General features: G+C 40.8%; 1 protein-coding gene across 4 annotated transcripts in view; it reads right to left on the bottom strand.

Annotated features, from left to right (window-relative positions):
• DENND1A (DENN domain containing 1A) overlaps window positions 1-27,935 on the bottom strand; it is a 1,402,774-nt gene that overhangs the window by 295,970 nt on the left and 1,078,869 nt on the right. For all 4 annotated transcript variants that reach the window (XM_082262893.1, XM_082262895.1, XM_082262894.1 and 1 more), the window contains exons 14-15: window positions 9,480-9,581; window positions 9,297-9,384 (exon numbers count right to left, since the gene is read on the bottom strand). In XM_082262893.1, the coding sequence (XP_082119019.1) occupies window positions 9,297-9,384; window positions 9,480-9,581 (190 nt within the window). The remainder of the gene's footprint in view (window positions 1-9,296; window positions 9,385-9,479; window positions 9,582-27,935) is intronic.

The raw sequence follows: 27,935 nt of genomic DNA, 5'->3' as shown, positions 1-27,935 counted from the left end.
TGTTTTACATACTCTAGTTTAAATTTCCCTGCTTCCAAGAACCAGCCTCACCTAATTATTGTGCCCTCTAGAATGCCTACTCACTCTTTCTGTGCCAATATCACCTGTGTCCATGACCTTTTTATTTAAAATTCTTTTAATTTACTTGCTATTACTGAAAGCCAGGTCTGAAAATTCAGCAATCTGCCTCTCCTGGATTCACCCAGAGCTAGACTAGTGGATGAAAGTGATATGGAGTCAGAATTCTTCTATTGCCACAACGTGATTTTCAAGTTCTTCCTTTACCTATCTCTTGTCTTTTGGAGATCAGTGTATTTTTCTACAGTTTTTTCAGAGGATTGTTGTGATTTATCAGCCTGCAAGACAGGTGGCACACTTCTTTGACAGCCTGGCTACCCTATTTTCTCATCGGCCATCTTTCTGGTTCCTATATACTCGCAACCTAATTCTAATTGGTGGATATTAACCAATAAGTCAGTGTCAAATAGAAAAACATCCGGCCATAATTATAACAAATAATATATTGTGGACACTTCCTGTTTGTCACATTCTGATATATTGCACACTTTACATTATACAGAATTCATTTTATGAAGTGTCCACAATATTTTATTTGTTCTGATTATGGCCGGATGCTCTCCTATTCGACACGGACTTGGAATGACTATATTGGTTAATATCTACCAATTAGAATTAGGTTGCAGGTATATAGGAACCAGAAAGATGGCCGATGACTAACTTCCTGATGATGCAGTGTCGCAAAATGCATTGAGGTTGGTCTGGCTACTACTTCCAGTTCGTCACTTCCGCCTCTGTTGGAACGCACCTTGGAATGCACGCTGGACCCAAGCAGCATTCAGGCATATTTACCTTGGCTGTTTTTGCTCCATTGGCTGTTTTTGCTGTCTGAATGTGCAGATTGTGACACTTTGGAATGTGAGTGTACCATTTCATTGATTTACATTGCTTCCAATAAAATTTAAAACGGTATTGCGCAATCACATGTTTTTAATTCTCTTGGGAAACGGCATAATCATCCTGATTGGGGGACAAGTGTACATCCATCAAAATTATACCAGCCATCTAAGGAGGCTATTTGCAAATTTTAGAGCGAGCTGGGTCCTGGAGGCCCTCTGATTTCTGGTGAGTTACCCTCACACTAACGGGTGAAGGAAAAATTAAGCACTAGCACTTTTTAAGCAAGAAGATTTGTTCACCACTTTTCTTTGTCACTTTTGAGGTGGATTACTTTCACTGGAAAAATGTATGCACTTTATGGATTAATGGACTTTATGCAATATTTATATGCTATGCAATTTGTGCACTGGATTAATTTTTTTGCGCTTCATGAATTATTGAATTATTTAATATTTTTATTACTTTATATTCTATTATTGATTATTTATTAATCTATTTATTCAGCACTAGCACATTTAGATTTGGCGCCTCAAATTGTTCTTTTTCTCATGCTTTTTTTGGTAAATCCAAAAAAATTGAAGTCAGCCACATTTATCTAATAGATATAGTATTGAAATATCACATCATTCCACTGGGAGGCACCATCTTTCAGTTTTTATAATTTTTTTTTTTTTTTTTACCTCATCTTTCAATCTAACACAACAGACATACACTTCTCAATCTGATGTCATGGTCAGGGAATCAGGCTCGGAGACCAGTAGCTATAGCAGTAGAGAGGCTCCCACCGACCAGCTTGATAAGTACAGATGCAGGTCACACTGACGGATGACACAGGCTCACCCAAGAGTCTAAGTACTAACCAGTGTTTACCAGAACTCCTGAAGGTAGAGATGGGTTTTGCTGTGTGTTAGTATCAGGTTGCGCTTCTCAGTATCGCCCCAACAGGAAGTGAGCAAGCCGGGGTCAGCAAATATAGCAGGTAGCGATCAAGCAGAAGCATAGTCAGTAACAAGCCAAAGGCGGTAACAAGTGGTTGCAGGTTGGGATCAAGTAGAAGCGTAGTCAGTAACAAGCCAAAGGCGGTAACAAGTGGTTGCAGGTTGGGATCAAGTAGAAGCGTAGTCGAGAAACTTCTGTCTGCAACAGCTTGCCCTCATCCTCCTTTGACACACACTCCCCTCTTTACATGCAGAATTAGGTCCCAAATGCTGCAACCCTCACAAACAGTTGACACAATTGTCAAAAAACATAGATGCATTCTTAAGCAATCCCTATAAGACCCTGTATAAATCTACCCTCCTAAAATATAATTTCTCCCTTGGTGCTGCTAAGGAGAGTTAGTTTATCTTTCTCATTAACACCCTCTCATGTAGTCTTTGTCAACTCTTTTTTACTTTTTCCATGCCCAATAACTCATTGACCAAGATATTGCCAATCATTTAAAAAACAAGAGAAATATAATTTGGGATGAGCTCTGTCCTGATATCTCTCCCTACCACCACATTTAAAACTTTCCGCTTTTGACCCTGTTACTACAGAGAAGGTAGTTATTGTCTGATGTCCACCTAAACCAACTAGCCCCCAGACACTGTTACTACTACTTGGTCACCCTCTTGCTTTATATTAGGCTCTCTAACTCACATACTCAATCTCTTCATCTTTATTATCATATCCCCCCTTTCTAAAACATGCATTGGTCACCCCATACTGAAAAGGCCCACAGTGGACTCCCTCCCAAGAAGACCCATCTCCTTGATCCCATATACATCTAAACATCCAGATTGCCTAGTCGATAACCCTCTGAGCTGCTACATCACTGATAAAAATCTGTTTGACCCCTTTAGTCTGGCTTTCGCCCACAACACTCCGCAAACACTGCCCTAACAGAACTTGCTAGCAACTTAATAACAGGTAAAACCAATGGCCACTACTTTGTAATCATACTACAGTATTAAAGCTTTCTGCTGCTTTTAATAGTTGAACAACCGAAGAATAGTAAGAAGTAAAGGGTTATTAATGTCTTGAAGTCGAGGTATTGAATCAATGGTTAAACTGGAGTGAGGGGCTGGGGCACACCGGGACAACAGCGATCAATTAAGGTAAATGGATATGTAAAAGGGATTATGAATGTTAAAGTAAAAAGGTACCCTTATTGGATACCTGAACAGTTTCAACTTTGTTATGTAATTTTTGTTTTGCTCTTTGAAAGGATATGTTGGTTATTTGTTTTAATGCACATATTGAAATAAAAAGAATTAATAAAAAAAAAAAAAAGTTGAACAACCGGTTCTCTTAATCGTGACCTACATCTCTAACTCTCTTCTCTTCTTCCTGTAGGGGTCCTCTAAGGATCTGTCCTTGAACCCCTTCTATTCTTTATCTACAACACCTCCCTCGGTCAGCTGATAGCTACCCACAGCTTCCAATACTACATTTATGCTGACCACACCCAAATGTATCTCTCAAATCCTCAGCTCACCCCTTGATTCTCTTTGTGCATTGCTCATTTACTGTTATATTGGTATAGATATCACACCACTTCCTGAAGCTCTTTTCAAAAGAAACTTTTCAAAACTGAGCTCATGATATTTCCTACCCCACATTCCCTCTACTGACTTCCATCAAGATCAATAGAACAACTCAGTCCCTCCCATTGTGCCAGGGGCCTAGGTGTAATCCTGAATTCTGACTTCTTCTTTTTTGACCCCACATCTAATTACTGTCCAAATCTTGACACCTTCAGCTCCATAACATTTCCAAAATAAGCCCTTCTTAACCAATGAAACCACCAGGCTACTAACTTACTCTTTTGTTATCTCAACTACTGCACCTACCTCCTCAATGGTCTACCGTTATACAGGCTATCCTCCCGTCAGTTTATCATAAACACCCCTGTGCAAACTGTTGGCGCTATATAAATCCAGTATAATAATAATAATAATAATAATAATGACACTGCTGCAAGATTTATCCACCTTACCAACTGTTCAGTGTCAGCCACCCCTCTCTGCCAATCTATCCACTGACTTCTGCTCACCCAACACATAAAATTCAACATACAAACAACATGTCAGGATATGCTTCAGTGAGGTTTATTTACAGTGAAACAAATCCATGCAAACACTAACAAATAGTAAGCATGAAAGTAATGTGAACAAAAACCCCACTGACAATACCAGACTAATAAATATAACAAATAGGAAACCTAACTAAAAGAATACTACATACAATATATCCAACATGAGTAACAGAGAAAAACAGGGAAAACTGGAGGTGCAGGGAGCACATGGGAAGGGGGAACAAAAAATGGGTCCAGGAACAAAGGAGAGCAGGTACAATGCAGCAGGATACAGGGTACATGGCAGGTGCAAGAGCAGGATTACTGGAAACAATGTAAGGAAGCAGCAAACCACTGAAGAGCTGTGAAATAGCAGAGGAACACCCTTATACCCTCCTAGCAACCAGCATCAAGTGGAGACTAATTGCTGGACACTGGAACTGCAACCTCCCACTCTGAGAAGCACGGTGCCACCAGGAGGTGAGCCAAGTCCTGACATAACATCTTACAAAGCTATTCACAACTTTGCAAAACTAGGTGAAAAATGCCCTGTTTTTACAAATCTATTACTCTGTGGACACCACCTTTAGTTAGAATTCAAAATGTTAAAAATTACATATTTTAATGTTAAAATGACAGATAGGACAGAAACAATAAAAAGAAAAGAGTTCTTATGTATCTAACAAATCTATAGTATCTGGTGTCTAGGATTGACAAGTTTTGCGAAAAACTCAACTCCTCAGGATCCAAGTCCATATACAGTAAGTCTACAAGAATTAATATAATGTGTAAACACATTGCCATGTTTTTCATTAGCTGTAAGGGACAGACATTGGATGAGGAAGAAACTTTGCTCGCCATATACACGCCTTTCTTCCCTGTTAAAAAAAAGAGTTTCTACTGGGACTTTCTCCATAACTTTTCAGATGGTGGAAGAATAAGGGATTGTTACGCATAGGTGATTTTTATCTTGAGACCTTACAACTATCTTCCTCCTATCAGAATCCAATAAAGAGTATCCAATAAAGAGCTGTATCTCAATGGTATTCAACTATTTAACTGACCCAAGGCATAAGCTTCCTGGAGCATTGGGAGAGGGAACTCAATTCTCTTGGGAACTCTCATAATGGCATGAAATAATCAACAACCTTGTTAAAAATAAAGAAAAAAATACCTAAAATGTTACAGAGCCAAAGGCTGTGATATTTTACATATTATTTTCTTTATTTGAATATATTATTTCATGTTCTCTTTTTGTGTTTTCAGGATACAATTGACAATGTGTTTATACGTTATACTGTATTTATTTTAGACTTACTGTATATAGGTGGGTATCCTGAGGAAATGAGTTCTTCGTGAAGTGTGTCGATCCTAGATGCCAGATACTATATATATATATATATATATATGTCATATTCATAAGAACTCTTTTTAAAATTGCTTTTGTCTTATCTGTCATTTTAACTTTGGAATAAAAGTTTTTTTTTTTTATTATTCATAACTTTGTGATTTTTTGGATGCACAAATAAAATCACATCTGTTCCCACCTTTTATGGGCAGTAAAGAGCTTTTCATTTTCCATTTGCAACTTTGTCCTAAGCCAAATTACTGACCTCATCAAAAAATATCACCCAAACCATCCTCTCTAATCCTCTTAAAACCCCCTGCACTGTAGCTCCCTCCTCTTATGCTTGCCTCAAGGTCTTCTCCAGCACGTCTCCCATCTGCAGCTCCCTACCCCTACATTGACCTACATTGACCACCTTTCAGGCGATCTCTTAAAAAATGTATTTCTTGAGGATAGTTCATCCTACATGCAGTGGTGTAACAATGGGGGGGGGGCAGTCCACTGAGGGTGCCACACGTTGGGGGGATGTCAGGCCGTCTGTAGTGGTGAAATGGTTCCAATGCTGATCCTCCACCTGCAATCCACACTCCTCCTCTCTCATTGGCTCTGCAGAAGCTCTGAATTTTTGGCGCCATTTCTGAGTCCTGAGCAAGAGAGGAACTAGTTTGAGGGAGGACCGGAAAAGTCAGCACTGACAACTGGCGCAGATTGGACACTGAGCTGTCACAGGACTGAGCAAGCGAGGGAGGAGGAGAGCACTACCCCAGGAGCCTGAACATTGCCACTGTTTAGAAGACACCCCTCTGGTCCATGGACAAGGGAGGAGCAGGTGGCGGGTTGTGAGCATGCAGAGGAATGTCCAGAAAGGGGAAACTCGATCTCTACTAGGCTTGTGTTCCTATCAACACGCAAGCCTCCCCCTCCCTGGGTAGAACAGAGCAAGCAGGACAACACAGTAGTGATCATTTCTACCCATAAAGCAGTCACCATAGCTCTCCTCAAGGCTTAATGAAGAGAACAGGACGAAGGCAGACTGCAGGAGGAGGATTCTTCCAGCTTGCAGACCACACAACGTTACTTGATGTCGACATCAGCATGTTGACGTGCGGTGTGCCGCCTGCACGGACCCGGATTTACTCTAAGGCAAACAGTGCACAGAAGGATCCTCTCTGTTTTCCTTAAAGTAAAATAAAATACAGAGACCACACAATTGCTCATTATTTGGGCAGAAGGCAATATTTGAGGGTGTTTTTACATTTTAAAGTTGGGGGGTGCTAAATGCTCTAGGTACGCCCCTGCCTACATGTATCTGTAGCATCCTACAGTTAGGTAAATGCATAGTGGGCCTTGTCTGCCTAACAGCAGGGCCATGATTTCTTTTTGGCAGGGTGTCATGGCTTTCAGGTGTGTCTTCTGAAAGGGGAGTCTCCCAACTGGTTCTGTGAGAGGCTTCTCATAGGGCAGTGGAGGAAACCCAATCAGGGACACATTCAGGCTTGTAACTACCCCAGAAGGCAGATTCTGTTGCAGAGGATTCTGGGAGTGGGTATAGGTTTGAGGGGAGTGCATGGCTCAGCGTCTTTGGCGGGAAGCAGAGTCCCAGGAGGTAGAGAACGGCTGTCTCTCCTCCTGTCAGAGGAAGCGGATGTCTCGGGTGCTGCCTGAGAATCCAGAGAGTGCTGAGTTGAGCTGAAGGGATTCTAGTGTGCTGAGAACCAGCAGAGAGCGTGAGGGGTCCAGTCCCAGGAAAGTCTACACAGGTCGTGAGTACTGAGGATTGCCCCTGGGGGTCTGCCTAGTGTCAGTGGGGACCACTCCGGAGAAGGTTCTAAGATCCAAGTATCAGCTAGCTGTAAAGGGGGTACCTGGTCAGAGGACCCTGAAGTGATAGAGGCGGTACCTAGGTTGAGGACCCTGAAGTGTTAAAGTTTGGGCCCTAAAGAGTTAGTGCAGAGTGTGAGTGCATCAGTTGAGAGTTGCAGCAGTACAGGAATTCACAACGAGCTACCTCAAGCCAGCGCAGGGCTGGAGGGAGTCAGTCAGTGACTTTTGAACAAAGCAGTGTCAGAAGTTAATATTCTACAGTCCTGGATCTTCTGGACTAAGGTCGAGGTTCCAGCACAGTTTTCAGTGTTACATTACTTTCATGCGTCAGGAAGCGTTGGCTAGCGTCGGCTGGCGTCAAGACAGCACTGACAAGCACATTTTTAGAAATGAGTCCCAAAAGTGTACCTTGTTAAGCCAGAGGAGTATCCCACTCATTCCCTTCTCCCATCCCCTACAATACAATAAAACTAAACAAAGATGTCGGAATTGTCATTGTCTCAGTGCCCACACCCAGCTCCTGCTACATATCTAATATAAAACATTTACTTTTTTAATCAACTCATTCTTCACAGTTATTACCTCTTCTCTTACTTAGCCTGCCTTTTAGATTGTAAGGTCTCATGGGCAAGGTCTTTCTAATCCTCTTGTCTTGAACTGTATACTTTACTATCTCCTATTATTTTGTAAAGTGTTATGCAAACTATTGGCAGTATACATATGCTGTGTAAAAAATGTATAAAACATAACTTGCCTCTACAGCCATCACAGCAAGGGGGAGCAGTGGCAGAGTATGCAAAAGCAGAGTTGGTAGTTAGCGGAAAGCTGCATAGGCTGGGGTCTTGGGTTTTATTGTTAGGGGTGCTGGGAGGCAGGGAGGTTCAAAATCCAGGGTGCAGTGGTAGGAGTGTTGGGTGGCAGGGAAGGTGGGGTTCTAGCTGGCAAAAAGTTGCAGTGTCAGGGAGGAAAGGGGGTTTAGAGTAAGTGGTAAAGGGGTGCAGTGTCAGGGGTAAAGGGAAGCTGGAAGATTCAGAATCAGTGGTGCAGGAGGGTGCAGTGGTAGGAATGCTGGGTGGTAGAGAGCAACATTCCAGGGGTACTAGATTCTTCATAGGTCCAAATGTAGAAACTGTCTACTTGTAAGCCTGCAGAAAGGCTTTCAGGTGTATGCTTATGGGCTGCACTGCAATGCAGGGATGTTTAATTAGCACGAGCAGTGGGGGTCTTTCTATTAAATTATTTGAAAGTAAAGTTAAAATTTAAACATGCTTTATGATAATGTGCATTTTACTGCAACACATGGTACCCTGGTGTGGTACATTGACGTGCCATTGATTTAGAATGGCACCTTAAAGTACAAGCTCATATTGAGCACACTATAACATATGACTTGTATTGCAAAGCATTAAAGGTGCAGGTTTTTATTTTTTCATTGCCATGCAGTGGTAGCCCACTCTTGATGAAATGGCTGCAATATGCAACACATATTAACTTGTACGCAGTAACGCACCGCAATGGAATGGTATAGTGGTAAGGGGCCTTACTATTTTGATCTGCACTGCTGGGCAGGGGAGGTGTGGACTCTGAGGACCTAGGAAATGGTTACTAAAGATGGCAGGCAGTGTGTGCTTTCAGAATGTTTTAAGAAACTTTCACCTTATTAAATCTCAGCTGCTACTACTATATGTTTGAGATCTTGTCAAAAATATTTTAAAGTAGTTCTGAGTTTAATAAGTTGGATGCTTATAAAATAATCTTCTGCACAGGAAGTCAATCACCACCAATAACTTATTTGCAACTCTCTTCAGCAGATCATGTGACATCACCAACATGTCGAACAAAAATGAAATCACAGGTACAACAGGAATAATAAAAGGTGACGCGCTTCACGGTAAATTCAGCGCTTACTCAACCTCATAAACACGTATATGCATGTTACTGAATCTTACATGTCCCATGAAACTCGTCACAGTGATAAGACTCTGCCTCTGTGCTCGCTGCCACTGTTTATTGCATTTGAGCAGGCTTTATCCCAAGCTGGGCTCCTTTGAATGGACATTTACACACAGAGTGCAGCTCAGCCCCACCCCCACTCTCTTCTTATTGGCTCAAACAGAAATGATAGATTAACTTTTCAAAATTCCTTACCAGCATATTCTCCCATATTAATCTCTTCCTCGAATACATCACTAAATCCATTTCCTGTGTTCAGCAGGTCAAGGCGTCCATCTATGAACTAAAGAGACACAAATGTCATATTTATGCTTTAATTAGCACTGCCATTTAATTATTTCAACTCCTTTGTTAGAATATAGTATTTAAACAACGCACCTGTTTAAAAAGCTGCAGCTGAATTGCATTTTGAAGAAATGGTCTCATTCCACTGGAACGGTGGGACACAAACGTCTCCTCGCAAAATGTGATTGGTTCCTCCTGCAAGAAGTAAAGCCGCATCAATAAACAGTTTATTTGATCTTATGTTTATCTAGATGGACATTATTACTGTGTTACTATATTAACTGAAAACCTAAAGAAACTTTAAACATCAGCAGCACACAAAAGGCAATATATTTCCCATCAACATTTTATTTAGGGTAGACATGTGAAACTTAAAGAATATGTTTGCCTTATCTAATATTTTACACCCATATTTATGGTGCAACATGTAACATATGCACCAGCCCCGGTGAACTGTAAGAATAACCCATTGGTGATTACCTTTACAGCAATAATCAATAAGGACAGTTTAACCTTACTTGATCTGGAGTTGGTGTACAATTAGTTTGAAATCCTACTGCTGTTTGATGTATGTTTATGCCTCTTCTTAAAATAAAAACTTTTGTACAAGAAATCCTACTGCTGGAAATCTCCATTTACATTGAGCCAGTCACAATCATTTTTGGTGGAAACTGAATACTCTATATTCAAGCAGCAATTCATATTGGAATTGCTCTTCTATAGAGGGTTTGAAATCCAAATACAGAGTACATTTCTTCAAAAAGGGCATGGGTAAAAAATGATCAATGAAGCCTATGCCAAATATCCCCACCAATATTTGTTGCCCCCTTTATCTAACCATACTTCCACCATTGCAAGTCTACAAAGGATGCTCAAATCTCTCTCCTTAATTATGAAATTTAAGGGATCAACAATACAATTTGCAGCATAATTAAACAGAATAGGGGTATATTGCTTTATGACTCTACACTACAACTTCACAAGAAATCTAGAACCTAAATGGCATCTCAGTCTTAGTCTGTAGGGTTCAGTATTGAGTTGGCCCACCCTTTGCAGCTATAAAAGTTTTGACTCTTCTGGGAAGGCTGTTCATAAGGTTTAAGAGTGTGTCTATGGGAATGTTTGACCATTCTTCCAGAAGCACATTTGTAAGGTCAGGCACTGATGTGGATGAGAAGGCCTGGCTTGCATTCTCCACTCTAATTTATCCCAAAGGTGTTCTATCGAGTTGATGTCAGGACTCTATGCAGGCCAGTCAAGTTTCTCCACCCAAAACTCGCTCATAGTTGTCTTTATGGACCTTGTTTGTGCACTGGTGTGCAATCATGTTGGAACAGAAAGGGGCCATCCCCAAACTGTTCCCACACAGTTGGGAGCAATAAATAATTCAAAATGTCTTGGCATGCTGACGCCTTAGGAGTTCCCTTCACTGGAACTAAGGGAACAAGCCCAACCCCTAAAAAACAACCCCCACCATAATCCCCCCTCTACCAATTTAATAAGACCAGTGCACAAAGTATAAAGGAATATTAGTGCCCCATCATTGGTGTCAGTGGGAGGAATAGTGCTCCATCATTGGTTTCAGTGGGAGAAACAGTGCTCCATTGTTGGTGTTAGCGGGAGGAATATAGTGCTCTGCCGTTGGTGTCAGTAGGAGAAATAATGCCACATCATTGGTGTCAGTGGGAGGAATAGTGCCCCATCGTTGGTGTCAGTGAAAGAAATAATGCCCCATCGTTGGTGTCAGTGAAAGAAATAATGCCCCATCATTGGTGTCAGTGGGAGGAATAGTGCCCCAACATTGGCGTCAGTGGGAGGAATAGTGCCCCATCATTGGCATCAGTGGGAGTAATAGTGCCCCATCATTGGTGTCAGTGGGAAGAATAGTGCTCCATCATTGGTTTCAGTGGGAGGAATAGTGCTAAATCGTTGGTTTTAGTGGGAGGAACAGTGCTCCATTGTTGGTGTTAGTGGGAGGAATATAATGCCCTGTCGTTGGTGTCAGTGTTAGAAATAACGCTGCATCGTTGGTATCAGTGGTAAAAATAATGATCCATCATTGGTGTCAATGGGAGGACTAGTGCCCCATCATTGGTGTCAGTGGAAGTAATAAGTTCCCCATTGTTGGTGTCAGTGTAAGAAATAATGCCCCATCATTGGTGTCAGTGGTAGGAATAGTGCCTCATCAATGGGGTCAGTGATAGGAACAGTGCCTCATCATTGGTGTCAGTGGGAGGAATAGTGCCTCGTATTAGTGAGAGGAATAGTGTCTCAAGGGGCGGATATATGTTTGCAAAGAGACCACTGCCATATGTATTGTTATGTATATTTATGGCAGCATATCCTCACTACATATTAAGAGGGTAACTCATTTTCATACCATAAACCACTTTGCTGTGATTTAACTACCCTTCCAGAAAATAACAAGCATACCAAAATTCAGAACAAAAAAAGTCAATCATATACATCTATATGGTGTTTCCACATAAACTATGATAGTCCACAACACCAGTGCGCAATAGTGCTTGCTGTGCTCCAAATAAATATTCACTTGTCCAATATTTAAAACCCCACCATTGAACATTTTGCATCCAATTCACCATGTGACTTGTGATTCACCACTCCTGAAAACTTCCCAAAAGTCTCATTCACCGGATATGTATGCCTTTCATGATAATGATTGGCATGGAACGTTTTCTTTCCAGAATATTGCTTTCGACTTTCCTCTGATGTCCCCCTTTTAGCCAAAACCCTAAATTATGAGGTCGAACCTAAACACTTTCAATATTGTATGCAATCAGGCAGGCCCTTGCACTACATAGTTAGTAAATCTAAAGGAAATTGAACAAGAAAATTATGTATGGCCAGCCTAAGGGCTTTAGTGTTTGTTAAAATTACATTCTCGCATGCACTGAGCCCCTGAAAAATCTGCTGAAATCAGGACAAACTTCGGAGATCTTCTAATTATCTAATGATGAATATCACCAAGTTTCCCCCATGTTGGCTCTGTTATATTATGTTATGAGAGAGGAAAGTGGGGTCCGATAGGGGAACATGGCAAGTTAGGGCAGGAATGGGGTGTCAGCTATAGGTAGCCACGCCGGGGCCCACCTAATTAAGTAATAATGAATGGATTATTCCCAATTTTCTTTTTTAAGTATGGTTTCTTTAGAAAAAATGTTTTCCCCTCACAGTTTTCTTCACGTTTGGGGTGGAGTCCCCCCCCTTTTTTTTTCTACTTCTTCACTGTGGAGACGAGGGGGGGTTTATATGATGAGATTGGGCAGACCCCTAAATACAGTCAGGAGGAATGGACCAGTAAAGGTATTCATGCTTCAAAGATTAAGGTTTGTAGAAGGAAAGGGTCGGGGAATCATATGTACACTGTGGGGTATATGGGGTTTTTTTTCTCCCTTTTCCTTATGTATATTTCAGGTACTGTATACTACATGTGTCTTTAAATGGTTTGTATTGGTATGGTCTTTTCTCTTGTATTTGTTTTTGAAAAATATTAATAAAAAGAACTGAAAGCAAAAATCATTTAAATGAATCAAATGCATTGACACAGCATTTGGTAATGCTCTGCATCAAACCAGACAGGTCTGGAATGGACCCTAAACTGATTGTAAAGTTTTTTTTTTTCTATCAAAATAACAAACATGTTATACTTACCTGCTCTGTTGCAGTGGATTTCCACAGAGTGGCCCGGATCCTCCTCTTCTCGGGTCCCTCTTCTGTGATCCTGGCCCCTCCCTCCTGTTTAGCGCCCCCCACAGCAAGCTCTGGGGGCACCCGAGTCGAGTCACAGCTTCCTCTGTCCATTCAGACACAAAGCCCCAACCCAGCCCTGCCCCCCCCCCCCTCTTTCCTGATTGGCTAGCTGACTTTGGCTGAGACACAACAGTGGCGCCTTTGGCTGCCACTGCTGTCAATCAATCAGGAGGGAGAATCTTGGATGGCTGAGACACTCGTGGACAGTGCTGGACAGAGAGGGACCTCAGGTAAGTATTAGGGAGGCCGATGCACACAGAAGGCTTTTTATCTTATTGCATAGAATGCATTAAGATAAAAAAACCTTCTGACTTTATAACTCCTTTAATGATTCACACCTATCTGTGCAAGTAAGTGTATTGGGGTTGATTTACTAAAGGCAAATATACCGTGCACTGCAAGTGCACTTGCTGTAGAGCTTAGTAAATGAGGTTAAGCTTCACTTTGAAAAGAATACTCAATTGCATTCAAGGAAAAAAAAAAAACAGCATTTTAGCTTGCACGTAATTGGTTGATAGAAGTCAGTAGAGCTTCCCCTCTGATCTAGAGCAGCTACACTTACAGTGAACTGTACACACGCCTTATCAACCTCCCTATATATTATGTAGAGTGAAAACTTAATGTGAATATAGGTGATAACAAAGCATTAATGAATAAAGGGCTGCATGATCTTGTTGTTTAGATCTGTCTAAACCTCAGCTATGAATTGGATGAAACGCATAAATATAACTTAGAAAAAAAAATAAAAAAAATCCTCAAGGATTAAAATGGACCAGTCCACACAGCCTCAGCTCCATGCATCGTCTCCAATTATATGTTGATCCTGATATGTCTTTGCAAATGTTTCACTTATTTAAGATTCGCCCATGAAGTTTCCATAATTATTTCACAAGAAATCTCACACACACAAAGGATAAATGTCAGATTCCAACGCAACAGTCACATCAGTAATATTACTCCAAGGTCTTTTAGTTTTTTTTTTTTTTGTATGCTAATTTATTTTTCGGATAACAAACTGCCAACATTCAGCCCTACTTGTGCTACACTTATAAATGTTTTATGAATGCTATTTCTTCTCATTCTGTGATATACTTTATGCTGGGGGAGACATTGCTATTGACAAAACTGATGTGAAAATGTCTGCATACATTATAATAATTTACTAGTTTAGTTACTCAACCAGCAGGGGGTACGTAAAAAAAGGCCACAGATATTCTTTACCTGCTTAACAGCCCGTCTCGGTTCGGAGAAGGTTTCTGATCACATCACAGAAATGTGTGTTTTAAATATACACTTACATAAGACCTGGTTTTGTCAAGGTTCTATAAAGTATGAAAGGGAAGATTTGCAGTATCAGATTTCTTTGCGGATTGTTTTTCTAATACGAAAAGCAAAGTAAAAAATTTAAGATTTTATAGGTGATTATATATACACACTGTAGATATTAATCCTCAGTCTCCCGCCCAAACTGTATGATTAACTCCGCGCTCTAGGTAGCACCAGCAGACTGCTGGTAAAAAACTCTAAAACTAAAGCTGCCACTTAAACAAATATAAAATACTTGATAACAATAAAAAAGGAATAATAGTAGCGCTAGAACAATCTAAAAAAGTTCCCAGAAGAGTTCCTACTCTCACCCGTGGATGATCATCAAATTAACAGTGCGGTTGATAAACAGTCCTCACAGTCTTTTAGTCAAATGACCACATAGGTGAAATATGAAACAACAGTCCACTTTCAGATCTTCAATCACCATAAAAATTCATGTATTAATGATGACAGTGTTTGGATATGCCAAAACTCCGTGCAATCTGATAGGATCACCACAAGTCCACCACCAAGTGCAGGGGAAGTAAGAAATGGCCACTCACCGGATGCATTTGCTCACTTACTCTCATAAATGAGCATTATGCGCATGTAGGTAACAGATCCCAATGTTACCATAGGATAGGTCACACCACAGGTAAAGATGGTTTCCACTTCAGTGCATTAGCCCTTTTTTTTCACACTCTCTCCCAACCGTATCAAAAACAAAGAGATAACTTCCCTAGTGCAGTATGTCTGATAAATTTTATTCACACCAAATACTCATACATTGCACTCACTTGTATAGTAGTAAAAACACGCTCATCTCAATATGCAAGGCAGTAGCGGAACCTCCAATCTTACCTTAGATTGGAGGTTCCGCTACTGCCTTGCATATTGAGATGAGCGTGTTTTTACTACTATACAAGTGAGTGCAATGTATGAGTATTTGGTGTGAATAAAATTTATCAGACATACTGCACTAGGGAAGTTATCTCTTTGTTTTTCATACGGTTGGGAGAGAGTGTGAAAAAAAAGGGCTAATGCACTGAAGTGGAAACCATCTTTACCTGTGGTGTGACCTATCCTATGGTAACATTGGGATCTGTTACCTACATGCGCATAATGCTCATTTATGAGAGTAAGTGAGCAAATGCATCCGGTGAGTGGCCATTTCTTACTTCCCCTGCACTTGGTGGTGGACTTGTGGTGATCCTATCATATATACACACTGCAGTGGAAAATAGGTTAGTCCTGAATTTAATAAATTTTTAAATGATTTGTATAAAGTAGATTATCCTTGTTTCCTCCTGAAATCACCAGGGCAAAATATATACTTTCACTATAAGGCCTCTTTCACGCGGTCCGCATTCTGTAGTAGTTGAGGTTGAATAAAGACAATAGTCCATCCAGTTCAACCTGTGTAGGTGTGTGTGGCCATAATCATCTCACATACCCCTGAATGTTTTGATCCTTGAGATGTACGTCCAAGAGTCTTTTAAAAGTAGCCATAGTCCCCGCAGTTACCACCACTTGTGGTGGAGAATTTTAGAATCTTGTAGCCCTTACTGTAAAAACCCCCCTGCATAGTCTAAGGTTAAATCTTTTCTCCTCTAATCGCATTGTATGGCCTCGTTTCCTCATGCATTCGTTGCGACTCAACAGTTTTTTTTCTATGCTGAGATCGACGTTGAGGTATTTGTAAATCGCTATCATGTCCATTCTCAGACGTCTCCTTTCCAGGGAGAATAAATCAATTAATAATTAAGGTCCTCCAATCCCTAATCAGTTTAGTTGCTCTCCTCTGGACTCTCTCCAGCTCCATCACACCCTTTCTGAGGACTGGCGACCAGAACTGGACAGAATACTCCAGATGCGGTCGGGCCAGAGTTTTATAAAGTGGTAGGATTATAGTTTTATCTCTGGAATAAATCCCCTTCCTTATGCATGCTAATATTCTGCCGGCTTTGCCAGCTGCAGCTTGACATTGCATGCTATTGCTAAGTCTATCTTCCACTAAGACTCCCAGATCTTTCTCTATTTTTGATTCCCCCAGGGGTTCCCCCCCAAAGTGTATTGGCCGTTAATTTTTTTAGTCCCAAGTGCAATACCTTACACTTCTCCACATTAAACCTCATTTGCCATGTAGTTGCCCACTCTGTTATTTTGTTCAGGTCATTCTGTAAGATTTCTGCATCATGATGTGAAGTTATTGCCCCACTTAATTTTGTGTCATCTGCAAAAACTGATATTGAGATACTGATCCCGTCCTCAATGCGATTTATGAATAAATTGAACAAAATTGGTCCCAGGACTGAGCCTTGGGGGACCCCACTTACCACCCCAGACCAGTCTGAGTATGCGTTATTTATTACCACCCTTTCAAACAATCATTCATTCCAATATTTGTACAAACATTCTTATGAAAATTCTCAATACATTTGATGACCAATGTCATTCACAAATACTTTTAATTGTGTTTGCTTTCAACATTTGGTTTAGGAATGAATATAATTTCATGAACAAAAACATACATTGTTAGAAATTTTCTCATTCGAAAAAAAGTTTTCCATACTTTTTCAAAGGTTCTAATCACTACAATCGAAAACGAACATCGACCTGACCCCAATAACAATTCGAAAATACAACAAATGTTCTTAAATACTTACGGACCGCCCACCGCATTTTTACGTTGGTACTTTGACATTAAATACAGGGGTTATGGCAGCAGGTAGCGGGGAAAACGATCCGATCCGCTGTCCCCTCAGGCAGGAAGTCGAGTGAGGGCAAGATGGCCCTCATTCCACTCTATGGCCTTGGAGGACCGGAGCGATGTCATACGTAGTTTCCTAGCAACGGATTTAAAGAGCCCATTTTTTTCATCATTTTTTAGTGTAGATGTGAGTTCTGAGGTCTTCTTGACCCCCAATCTCACATGAACCCCTTACCGACCGCCCACCGCAGATGTACGCCATCACTTTGATGCTATATAGGGGGATTATGGCAGCAGATAGCTGCCATAACCCCGGTATTTTTAAAAACATCGGCGATCGGCTTTCAGGTAAGGGTGGTCCCAGCGGCGGATTCGCCACAATTCATTACAAGACAGCCGACCGTCGGCTATGGACCCCGGTATCGTGGTGATGCCTCTAGCTGCAGGCATCACTCTGGTACAGCACTTTCCTGGAATAGCGGCAATATCAGTAGCCTCAGGGGCCAATTCCGATATATCAGGTAAAGTGCATAGTGTGTATGTATAAACAATGTACCTAACAGTGGTGCCAAATATGGACCTATATCATTAAACAATAACCAAAAAGTACATAACCGCACTCCACATATAATATATCAGACAATATCAATTTCAACCAAATGATATATTGCTCACACGTGCCATGAGTATATGTGGAATTACACCCCGAAATACATTCTTCTGCTTCTCCTGAGTATGGGAATACCGCATGTGTGAGACTTTTTGGGAACCTAGCTGCGTACGGGTGCCGAAAACGAATAACCGTCTTTAGGATTTCAAAGGGTGCAAATTGCTTGTTTCACTTCATCACTATCTGACACAGTTTCAGAGGCCCTGAAAAAGATAGCACCCCCCACACACACACACAAATTACACTTTTTTGGAAGGTACACACCCCAAGGTATTTCCTGAGAGGCATGTTGAGTCCATGGAGTAAGCTGCAACATTCAGATGGTAGGGTCAGAATTTTGAGTACACAACATTAAAGCATAGATCCATCCTGCCTTATATCAAAGGTTCAGGCTGGTAGTGGGGATTTAATGGTTTTGGGGATATTTTCTTGGCACACTTTTGGGCCTCTTAGTAACAATTGAGCACTGTTTAAATGCTGTGGTCTACCTGAGTTTTGTAGCTGATCATGTCCATCCCTTTATGACTATAGTGTACCCATTTTTTGATGGCTCCTTCCAGCAGGATAATGCACCATGTCACAAAGCTCAAATCATCTCAAACTGGTTTCTTGAACATGACAAAGAGTTCACTGAACTTCAATGGCCTCCACAGACACCAGATCTCAATCCAATAGAGCACCTTTGGATGTGGTGAAACAGGAGATTCATGTCATGGATGTGCAGCTGACAAATCTGCAGCAACTGCATGATACTATCATGTCAATATGGACCAAAATCTCTGAGGAATGTTTCCAACACCTTGAGGAATCTATGCCATGAAAAATTAAAGCCGTTCTGAAGGCAAAAGGGGGGCCAACCCGGCACTAGCAAGGTGTACCTAATAAAGTGGCCAGTGAGTGTACATTGTCTAAATATAGATCTGAACGAGCCACTTGTAAACAGCAGCTACCATAAATTAAAGGCATTTAAGCAAACACAGCGTGGGCAATTTTGGATTTATTCAAGTGTGTCTAAGGCAGGGATTACTAACCATGGGTAGCCATACCCTTTAAAGGTATGAGTACCAAGTGATACACTAGGAAATGGATCTTCATGCTTTAAAAAATTGAAAGTTGCTGCATTTTTTTAACCTGAAATCCAAGTGGAGAAATCGATTTTTTGTGTCAGATAACAAGCAAGTAACATTGTCAGTAACTATACTTTCATTACATATTTTGCTTGAAAAAAGTGACAGCAAAAAATCTCACTAGCTTCAGCAAATTCATGTCATTATAATTGTCTGTTTTTATATAAATACATATGATTAAATGTAAATAAAAAAAAAAATGCTGCGCTACCAACCCTCAAAACATAAATAAGTTACCACATACTGGAAAATGACATAACAACTCACCCTATTACTCGGGAGGAACATCTAAGTGGATATAAGTACTAGAGATCGACCCATTATCGGCAACACCGATATATCGGGGGCCGATCTGCACTTTCCCCGATATATCGTAATCGGCTTTTGATTTACCGATACTGCCGATATTTCAGGGAAAGTGCTTGTACCGGCGTCCATAGCCTACGGTCGGCTGCCTTTTAATGACAACTGATGTGGCTCAGAAGCCGCTTGGCTGTCATTCCAAGGAGCCCCCGGGTCTCCAGTCCCACCGAGAGACCTGGGAATCCTACCTTCACCGCCGCCGTCTGACCCGGGTCTCCGTTTCTTTTAATTCGGCGCCGCCGCGTACCCGGAAGTGATATCATGACATGACATCACTTCCAGGTACTGGTGGCGCCGAATTCAAAAAACGTACAGCATTCAAAACAGCCAAACTTGGCGTTTTGAATGCTTTTAAGTGCAGAGGAGGGGTTTTTGGTCTTTTAGACCCCCAAATACCTCAAACCACAGTACCTGTAGACATTAAAAAATAAATTATTTTTTAATGTCCGAAAATATCGGCAGATATCGGCCGATACTGATGACCAAAATATCGGTATCGGCGGTAAAAACGATATAGGTCGATCACTAATAAGTATCCTAGTGAGTGGAAGGCCAAACTACAGATGCATTGAGAATCCTGACCTGAAACACTGATGCAAGAGAAGCACGCTGGATAGGATTTTACATGCGTGTACATCACACCATATGAGGGTGAGGGCACTGGGAGCACCATGGTGATTGGAAAGAATTGGTTTGCAGGTTTATTGGAGTTGAAAATCACAATCATTCACTTTTGATGAACTGTTACTATTTTGTTATGTTTTAGAAACATTGGACTATATATTCTTATTAAGTAGCAATTTTATTTCACATTTATTTATGTATGAGTTATGATGTCATTTTCCAGTATGTGGTGACATATTTATGTTTTATTATCAATAACATTTTTATTCAAATAAAGGGCATATACAGAAATCTGTAAAAAATATGGTATTGCTCAATATAAAATAATTGCACAGAATCAAGTAAGAAACATAATGCCATTATAGGATGGTCATAACATTTTCAACTTGTGAAGCAAAAAGTTGCAATCAAAAAGTTAACAGGGAAATTGTCACAACGGGTGTTTGGTTATAGTAACGGAAAGCAAACAAGAGTAAAATGTTCCCGTTGAAAAGTAGATTAGGAAAAGAAGGTAGAGAGAATTAATCAAGTTTTAAAGAGGAGGGAAAGTAAAGAGTGTGGTGAAAAAGCGTTGGCAGTTTACCAACGTTGGAGTATAGCGGAGAGGAGGTCATAGCAGGATGCCCGGACATGTCTACCTGTTAAAACCTAAGATGGAAAAAAATTCCTGAAGGAGTTTGAGTGTCTAAACACGATCCATGGCTCCCAAGTATTATTAAATTTATCTGTATATGACATATTTATGTTTTGAGGATTTGTAGTGCAGGATTTATTTTATTTACACTTTATAAATTGGTTGAACACAATTTAATGCTTGCAGGAACTCATTGATTTCCTAGATAATAATACTAATTAGTCCTAATTTTTATTTAATTTGTAATTTTGTGGGGACCTCTGGGTGAGTCTAGGATGGAAAAAGACTTGGGGGTACTGGAAGAACAACAGGCTTGGCAGTGGCATGCAATGCCAAGCCGCTGCAAGCAAAGCCAACAGAATACTGGGAAGTATAAAAAAGGGCATTCACTCCAGAAATAGAGAGATTATTCTCCCGCTCTACAAAACTCTGGTCCGGCCACATCTGGAGTATGCTGTCCAGTTCTGGGCACCGGTCCTCAGGAAGGATGTGCTGGAACTGGAAAGGGTCCAGAGAAGGGCAACAAAAATAATTAGGGGAATGGAGGACATCAGCTATGAGGAAAGACTACAAGCACTGAACCTATTCTCTCTGGAGAAGAGACGATTGAGGGGGGATATGATATCAATGTACAAATACTGTACTGGCGACCCTAGCATAAGGAACAAACTATTCAGAGTAAGGGAATACAATAAGACACGTGGCCAATCACTAAAACTAGAGGAAAGGCGGTTTAACCTTAAAATGCGTAAGGGGTTCTTCACTGTAAGAGCGGTAAGGATGTGGAATTCTCTTCCACAAGCAGTCATATCAGCAGGGAGCATTGATAGTTTCAAAAAACTATTAGATGGGCACCTTAAAGACCACAACATACAGGGGTATACAATGTACGGTTAAAAGCAAACACACACACACATCATAGGTTGAACTGGATGGACTGATGTCTTTTTTCAACCTCACTAACTATGTAACTATGTAATAGTTGACACAATTTGGTCATACTAGGTAGCACAGGAGTTACTTACATATACTGTACATGTGATTAAAGGATATCTTGTTAAGCCATACTGGTACCTAAAAGGACTTGAGGAGGTGATGATTTTGTCAGTTTAGTGAAGAGGTATAGGGACAAACTGGACAATTTACTGGGATTCTGTCATCTTAAGAATATGAAATACCCTACGTTTATTACTATCACACTCCACATTCTCCTTGTACCTTCTACTACAATGAGTAGCCAGTTTAAGAGAGATTTATTGACAAACTTGCCTTAAGACATTCCAAAATTTGTTAACATAAAATAGATGTTCATATGAAATCGCTCAATGAAAATTATTGTAACTCTTATGCCTTGAAATTACGCTGTATAGCGTTTTTCACCGGTTTCCAGGTCTTCGTAAAGGGCACAGATAGACTCAAGCTCGAGTATTAACAAGTATAGCAAAAAGGAGCTTTACAACACATTTTACTATTTTCTTTTTTTTTTTTTTTTTTTTTGTTTTTACAACAAATAACAAATCTTTATGTTCTAAATCCACAGGGTGATATATATTGTGTTATTTAGTTTATATTTCTGAGCCGCATTTGATGATCTCATTAGCTGGAGCATACATTTCTGGGCTTTCAAGCTTCTAACTAATATAAGGTAAAGATTTTTTGTAAACCTCCTTTGGTTTGTTTTATTGGAGCTCGTTAAAAAGTTGTTACAGCTTCCTGATGTTTTCGAGAATCTGTATAGTACTCAAACGAAGGCCTGTACGGCAACTTATTTCAGACACAGCGGGAAAAATGATAACATTCTCTGGCTGGATGGGAGCTCAACACAAATTAGTGAGATGGAGGATGGCATGAGACATTGATAGTGTGAAATTAAATTGATTGTTTTAGGAAAAACATAAATATCAACAAAAGTTTTGTAGCTGGGAAATGCATTGTCTGAAAACAATACAAGCGATTTGGAAGCTAAATTCAGCATCTGGCTGACAAAAGCAATACACGCTTGCTGGTTATAGCGGAAAAAAAGGGGCAAACAGTGGTGCAGCAGCTGTTATTATTAAGCTACAAAAGTCAGCATGGTGGATCCAACAAATTTCTTCTGATTTCCAGCAGGCTGGGAATTGTAGTTATAAACAGGCAGAAAGCTCTGGATGTGTAGCTTTCAAGTTGTCCAATCACAAGACACCTATCAGCAGCATTCCTACCTCGGTAAAGCTGAATCCGGGATCGCAGATAAAAAACATACAAATTAATATTTTGAAATGGCAACCCCCTTCACGAAAGCAACATGAAAAGTTCTGTTCTACATATTTTCCGATCCGTGTGCCTTCAGGTCACAGACTCATAATGTATAAATGTTAGTGGGTCAACATAACAGCTAGACAAAGGCAATTATGAACTTTTGACATAGGTTTATTTGCTGGTTGACAATGAAGCAGCCTGCTCATGAATACAGCTCAGCTGTAAAGCTAAGTACCCATAAGCCTAAAATGATGAGTCAAAGTGAGCCTGGGGAAAATAAACAATATAGTGGGATCCAGCTACCATGTTGATCTTGTTGATGTTGACCATGTTGATGTTGCTGAAAGAGAACCAGTAAGCAGAGAGAGGGTGAAGTGTCTGGAGCTACACAGTGGGAAAAATAAATGTCATAAAATACTTAGTATGGGGAGAAATAATTGGGTACATATTAGGGATCGACCGATTATCAGCATAGCCGATATATAGAGGGCCGATCTGCACTTTCCCAGATATATCGGAATCGGCCACCAAGGTACCAAGACCGATATTGCAGATATTTCGAAAAGTGCTTGTACCAGAGTGATGCCTGCAGCTAGAGGCATCTCCCCGGTACCGGCATCCATAGCCGACGGTCGGCTGTCTTGTAATGACAACCGATGCGGCTGAGAAGCCGCTCGGCTGTCATTACAAGGAGCGGGAGGGGACGCCCCCCCCCTCCCGCCGCCTTCTGCGGCTCGCCCAGGTCTCCCGTCCCACAGGGAGACCCGGGCAACCAGCCTGCACGGCAGCTGAAGACCCGATCAAAGTCGCATTCTGCTCTGATCAGGTCACCATGCAAAAAAACAGAAGTAATGTCATGACATCACTTCCGGGTACTGGCGCCAGATTTAAAAAAATGACAGCATTCAAAACAGCCAAACTTGGCGTTTTGAATGCTTTTAAGCGCTAAGGAGGGGTTTGGGGTCTTTTATACCCCCAGATCCCTCCACAAGAGTACCTGTCAAAGAAAATAAATAAATAAATAAATCAATTTTTTTAAATGTACGAAAATATCGGCCCATACCGATACCCGATGACCAAGATATCGGTAATGAAAAAACAATAACGGTGGATAGATCAGATGTGAGAAAAGTGAAGATATGATTATACAGACAAAACAGACTCCAAGGTGCAACATAGTTAGCCTACTTAAAAAAAAAAAAAAAAAAAAAAAGCCTATCCAGTACAACGCACAGAAAAAAAAAAAAAAAAAACACACACACACAAACCAAAAAGCTCCATATACCGTATGCCCACAGTTGATCCAGAGGAAGACAAAAAAAAAAAACCCAATCTGATTCCTGATCGCCTAAGAGGCAATTGGATATTCACTCTTTCAACTTTACCTATAAATATAAGTATCCAGTTAGGAAAGAATCCAGGTCTGTGAAGAAACCTTTCTGCATTTGGAAATTAAATCGCTTTTCCTCTAGACATAAAGAGTGCCCCCTTGTGCTCTGTGATGACCTTAAAGTGAATTACTTAACACCCAGTTCACTATATGGGCCACTTATGTATTTATACATGTTGATCATATCCCCCCTTAATCTCCTTATCTCAAGAGAGAATACATTTAGTACAGCCAATCTTTCCTCATAAATGACCTCCTCCATGCCTCATCAGTTGGCATCGTTTCTGGAAGCATAAACAAAGTGTCTAGGGGTAAGATATACAAGCAATTACTTGTAACATGGTATGGTTTATAAAAGTTTATCTTAACATGCACACAGCTGACATGCTTGGACTCTCTAACTTGCTCTTGTTACATTTCACTAGGTTCTAATTAGTGATCGATCGATATCAGTTTTTCGTTGCCGATACCGATACTTTGGCTAATGCATATCGGTATCGGCCGATATTTTCGTACACAAAAATATATATATTTTTTGTTATTTGACAGGTACTCTTGTGGAGGGATCTGGGGGTCTAAAAGACCCCAAACCCCTCCTCTGCACTTAAAAGCATTCAAAACGCCAAGTTTGGCTGTTTTGAATGCTGTCATTTTTTTGAAACTGGCGCCAGACAGTACCCGGAAGTGATGTCACTCCTGACATCACTTCCGGGTTTTACATGAAGACCCAATCAGAGCCAAATACGGCTTTGATCGGGTGTACGGAAGCTGTGCAGGCTGGTTGCCCGGGTCTCCTGGTGGGACGGGAGACCCAGGTGAGCCACGGAAGCGGCGGGTGGGGGGACGTCCCGGTTGTCATTACAAGACGACCAACTTTCGGCTATGGACACCGGTACCGGGGAGATGCCTCTAGCTGCAGGCATTACTACGTTACAAGCACTTTTCCCAAATATCTGCAATATCGGTCACCTTAGTGGCTGATTCCGATATATCGGGGAACGTGCATATCAGCCCTCAGTATATCGGCTTTGCCGTTAATCAGTCGATCTTTTGTTCTAATTGGTCAGTAGTCTAACTGGTAATGTGTGGCCAGTCTCCTGTAAAACTTCTAAAAAAAGGAATGTTTTACAGAGGGGGAATGATTACAAGTCATATTTTGTATGTTTGCATGACCGCACATCATACATGCAGCTAGCATACCTCTAGTACTCATGTAGAACCTCTGTGCACAACTATGCCCTCCTGGACTGACACTGCCCATGGGAGGTATGAACAAAATGAGGGCCAAATATTCATATATTCACAGGAACTAAACACTGCAGTTAGTGTTTTTTTTTTTCCTAAAGAAGAGTAGAATGATTCAAAGCAAATTGTTTGCCAAGTGTTTATTTGTACATCCAAGGGCTCATTCCAGTTTTTTTGGCTCCAAACTGTACACCAAGTACCAAGGATCCACATTGCGTGTTCCTTTTAGCTATCCAGGTTTACAAAGCTTTAGTTAAGCTGTTTCCAAGAACAACAAGAAATGTATTTTTAGACTTCTTGTTATAAATAGACTAATGTGTACAACTAGTATTCCATTCAACTATTGGGATGCCAAATATTGGTATAATATTCAGAAAAAATATTAGCTTTCATCTGTACTTTTTACTATGGAAAACTGAACATTTTGTCTAATTACTATCCACATGCCAGAAATGCTTAAAGCGGTAATAAAACTAACATAAAAAAAAATGTAATATAATGCAGCTTACCAATCATTAGATGTGGTGGCTGCAATTATTTCCTTTTTTTGGGCTTTTTTTCCCTTCTGTTTTCACCTGGTGATCTGGCCAAGAACACATCTTCTGTATTAGAGTGTGTCCACTCTGGATGGAGGAGCACAAGAGGCACATTTGTGCAGCAGTATTGTCAATCTAGGGCAGTCGTGGCAAACCTTGGCACCCCAGATGTTTTGGAACTACATTTCCCATGATGTTCAACTACACTGCAGAGTGCTTGAGCATCATGGGGAATGTAGATCCAAAACAAATGGTGTGCCAAGGTTCCCCATCATTGGTCTAGGGGGAGGGGAGTGTTGGATGTACTAGCAGATTTAGATACACTAACAAATTGAAGCTGAACTCCAGTTAACACTTTATAAGCAGTTACAGCAGTTTTTGTTTTCCTTTTTTCATAAAGGTTTTAAATTGATCATTGTAAGCATCTCTGTCAGCATTAAATGGTTTGACTTATCTCTGTAACTGATACATTCAGCTAAAGAGCTTGCTCTTTTCAAAAACAACAGACTGAGCCCCCATTCACACTGGGGCGACCTGTCAGGCGACCTGGTCACCTGACAGGTCTCCTGGCATAGAGAAGCTGTGGACCCGTTCTAATAGGAGCGACACAAGTCGCTCCGACTTAGAAAAAGGGTCCGGAGCTTCTTTGGGGCGACCTGGAGCGACCTGCATTGACTTCAATGTTATGAAGTCTGTGCCGGCCGCTCCGAGGTCGTGGTGCGAGCAGCGCGCCGCGACCTGTGAGGTCGCCCCGGGAAGTCGGATCTCCCCAGTGTGAACGGGGCCTTACTGGCTGGATCACCAGATGAAAATTCAACATATAACAAAGAAAGCCTAAAAAAGAAAACAAATGCAGCCATCACATAAGAATTGGTAAGCTGCAATATAATACGTTTGCTTTTGGATTTAATGCCACTTTAAATTGTCCGTATGCAGCCGGATAATTTTTCCAAAAGGCCAATATAAGGCTTCCTCATATATAAGAATGATTCCTAACAAGAAAATAATCAGATCTTTTTTTTTCCATGAGTGATTTGTAAAGAGAGGATTTCATGTAAGAACTAAGAGGCAGAACTACAGAAAGGGATTGGCTGACGCTAGCTAATTTTCCAGTCTGATCATTCCTAGGTAACTGTAATGAATCAGTGCAGAATCATTCAGCAGCAGCTGTTGACATAATGGTGGTGAAAATAAATTTGTAATAAAAGATACTGGCCGCAAGGGAGCAATGGAGCCTTCTAATAAAGAACAGGTCTAATGAAAGCTGAGAGAGAGAGACGGAATTACGAGAGCAAAATCAAAACAAGGAATGTGTAGTCTTTGCCAAAACAAACTGCTGTAAAACGTTTTGAAAGATGAGTGGGACCGAATGAGCGCCCACCCATTAGAAGCCACACTTGGTAAGAAGGCACGGTATCTACTTTGCCTTTGTAGAATGAATGTTCAGCAGTAGAAGGTGTCTGAAAATGACAGAAGAGGGATGGTGGACAGAAACAGGTAGGGAGACTGGAAGTCTCTGGAGAAGGTGCAGGCACCTCTAGTTCTTGGTTAAGAGTGGGGCTGATCCATGCCATTCCTGATAGATGGCACTAATATAGGGATAAAGTTCAGATTCACCACTACCAAGGATTTGTGATGTTTACAACCTCAGAACTTTTTGCAGAAAGGGTCTCAGCTTTGCCATCAGAAGTAAGGAATAGTCTACATTGGCAGTATTTGAAGGAATGGGTTACCCAGCCTTCTCACTTTAAAAGAGTGGGCTCAAAGAAGCCATTATGTCAGTAGGTGTTGGAACTGTTAGGGAGAGCTGACAATTCTGTGATACTGTTTTATACTTTTCATCACCACTTTATTAATTTTGTTTGCTAAATAAATGAAAAAACTGAGCATTAAAAAAAAATGCACTTTTCTTCGTTCCTCTTAGAAAATTTTG

The sequence above is a fragment of the Pelophylax lessonae genome, assembly GCF_965119305.1.
Source record: "Pelophylax lessonae genome assembly, chromosome: 7".
NCBI lineage: Eukaryota > Metazoa > Chordata > Amphibia > Anura > Ranidae > Pelophylax > Pelophylax lessonae.
Note: the sequence above shows the minus strand (reverse complement) of the source record. Positions and strands in the feature narration are given on the sequence as shown.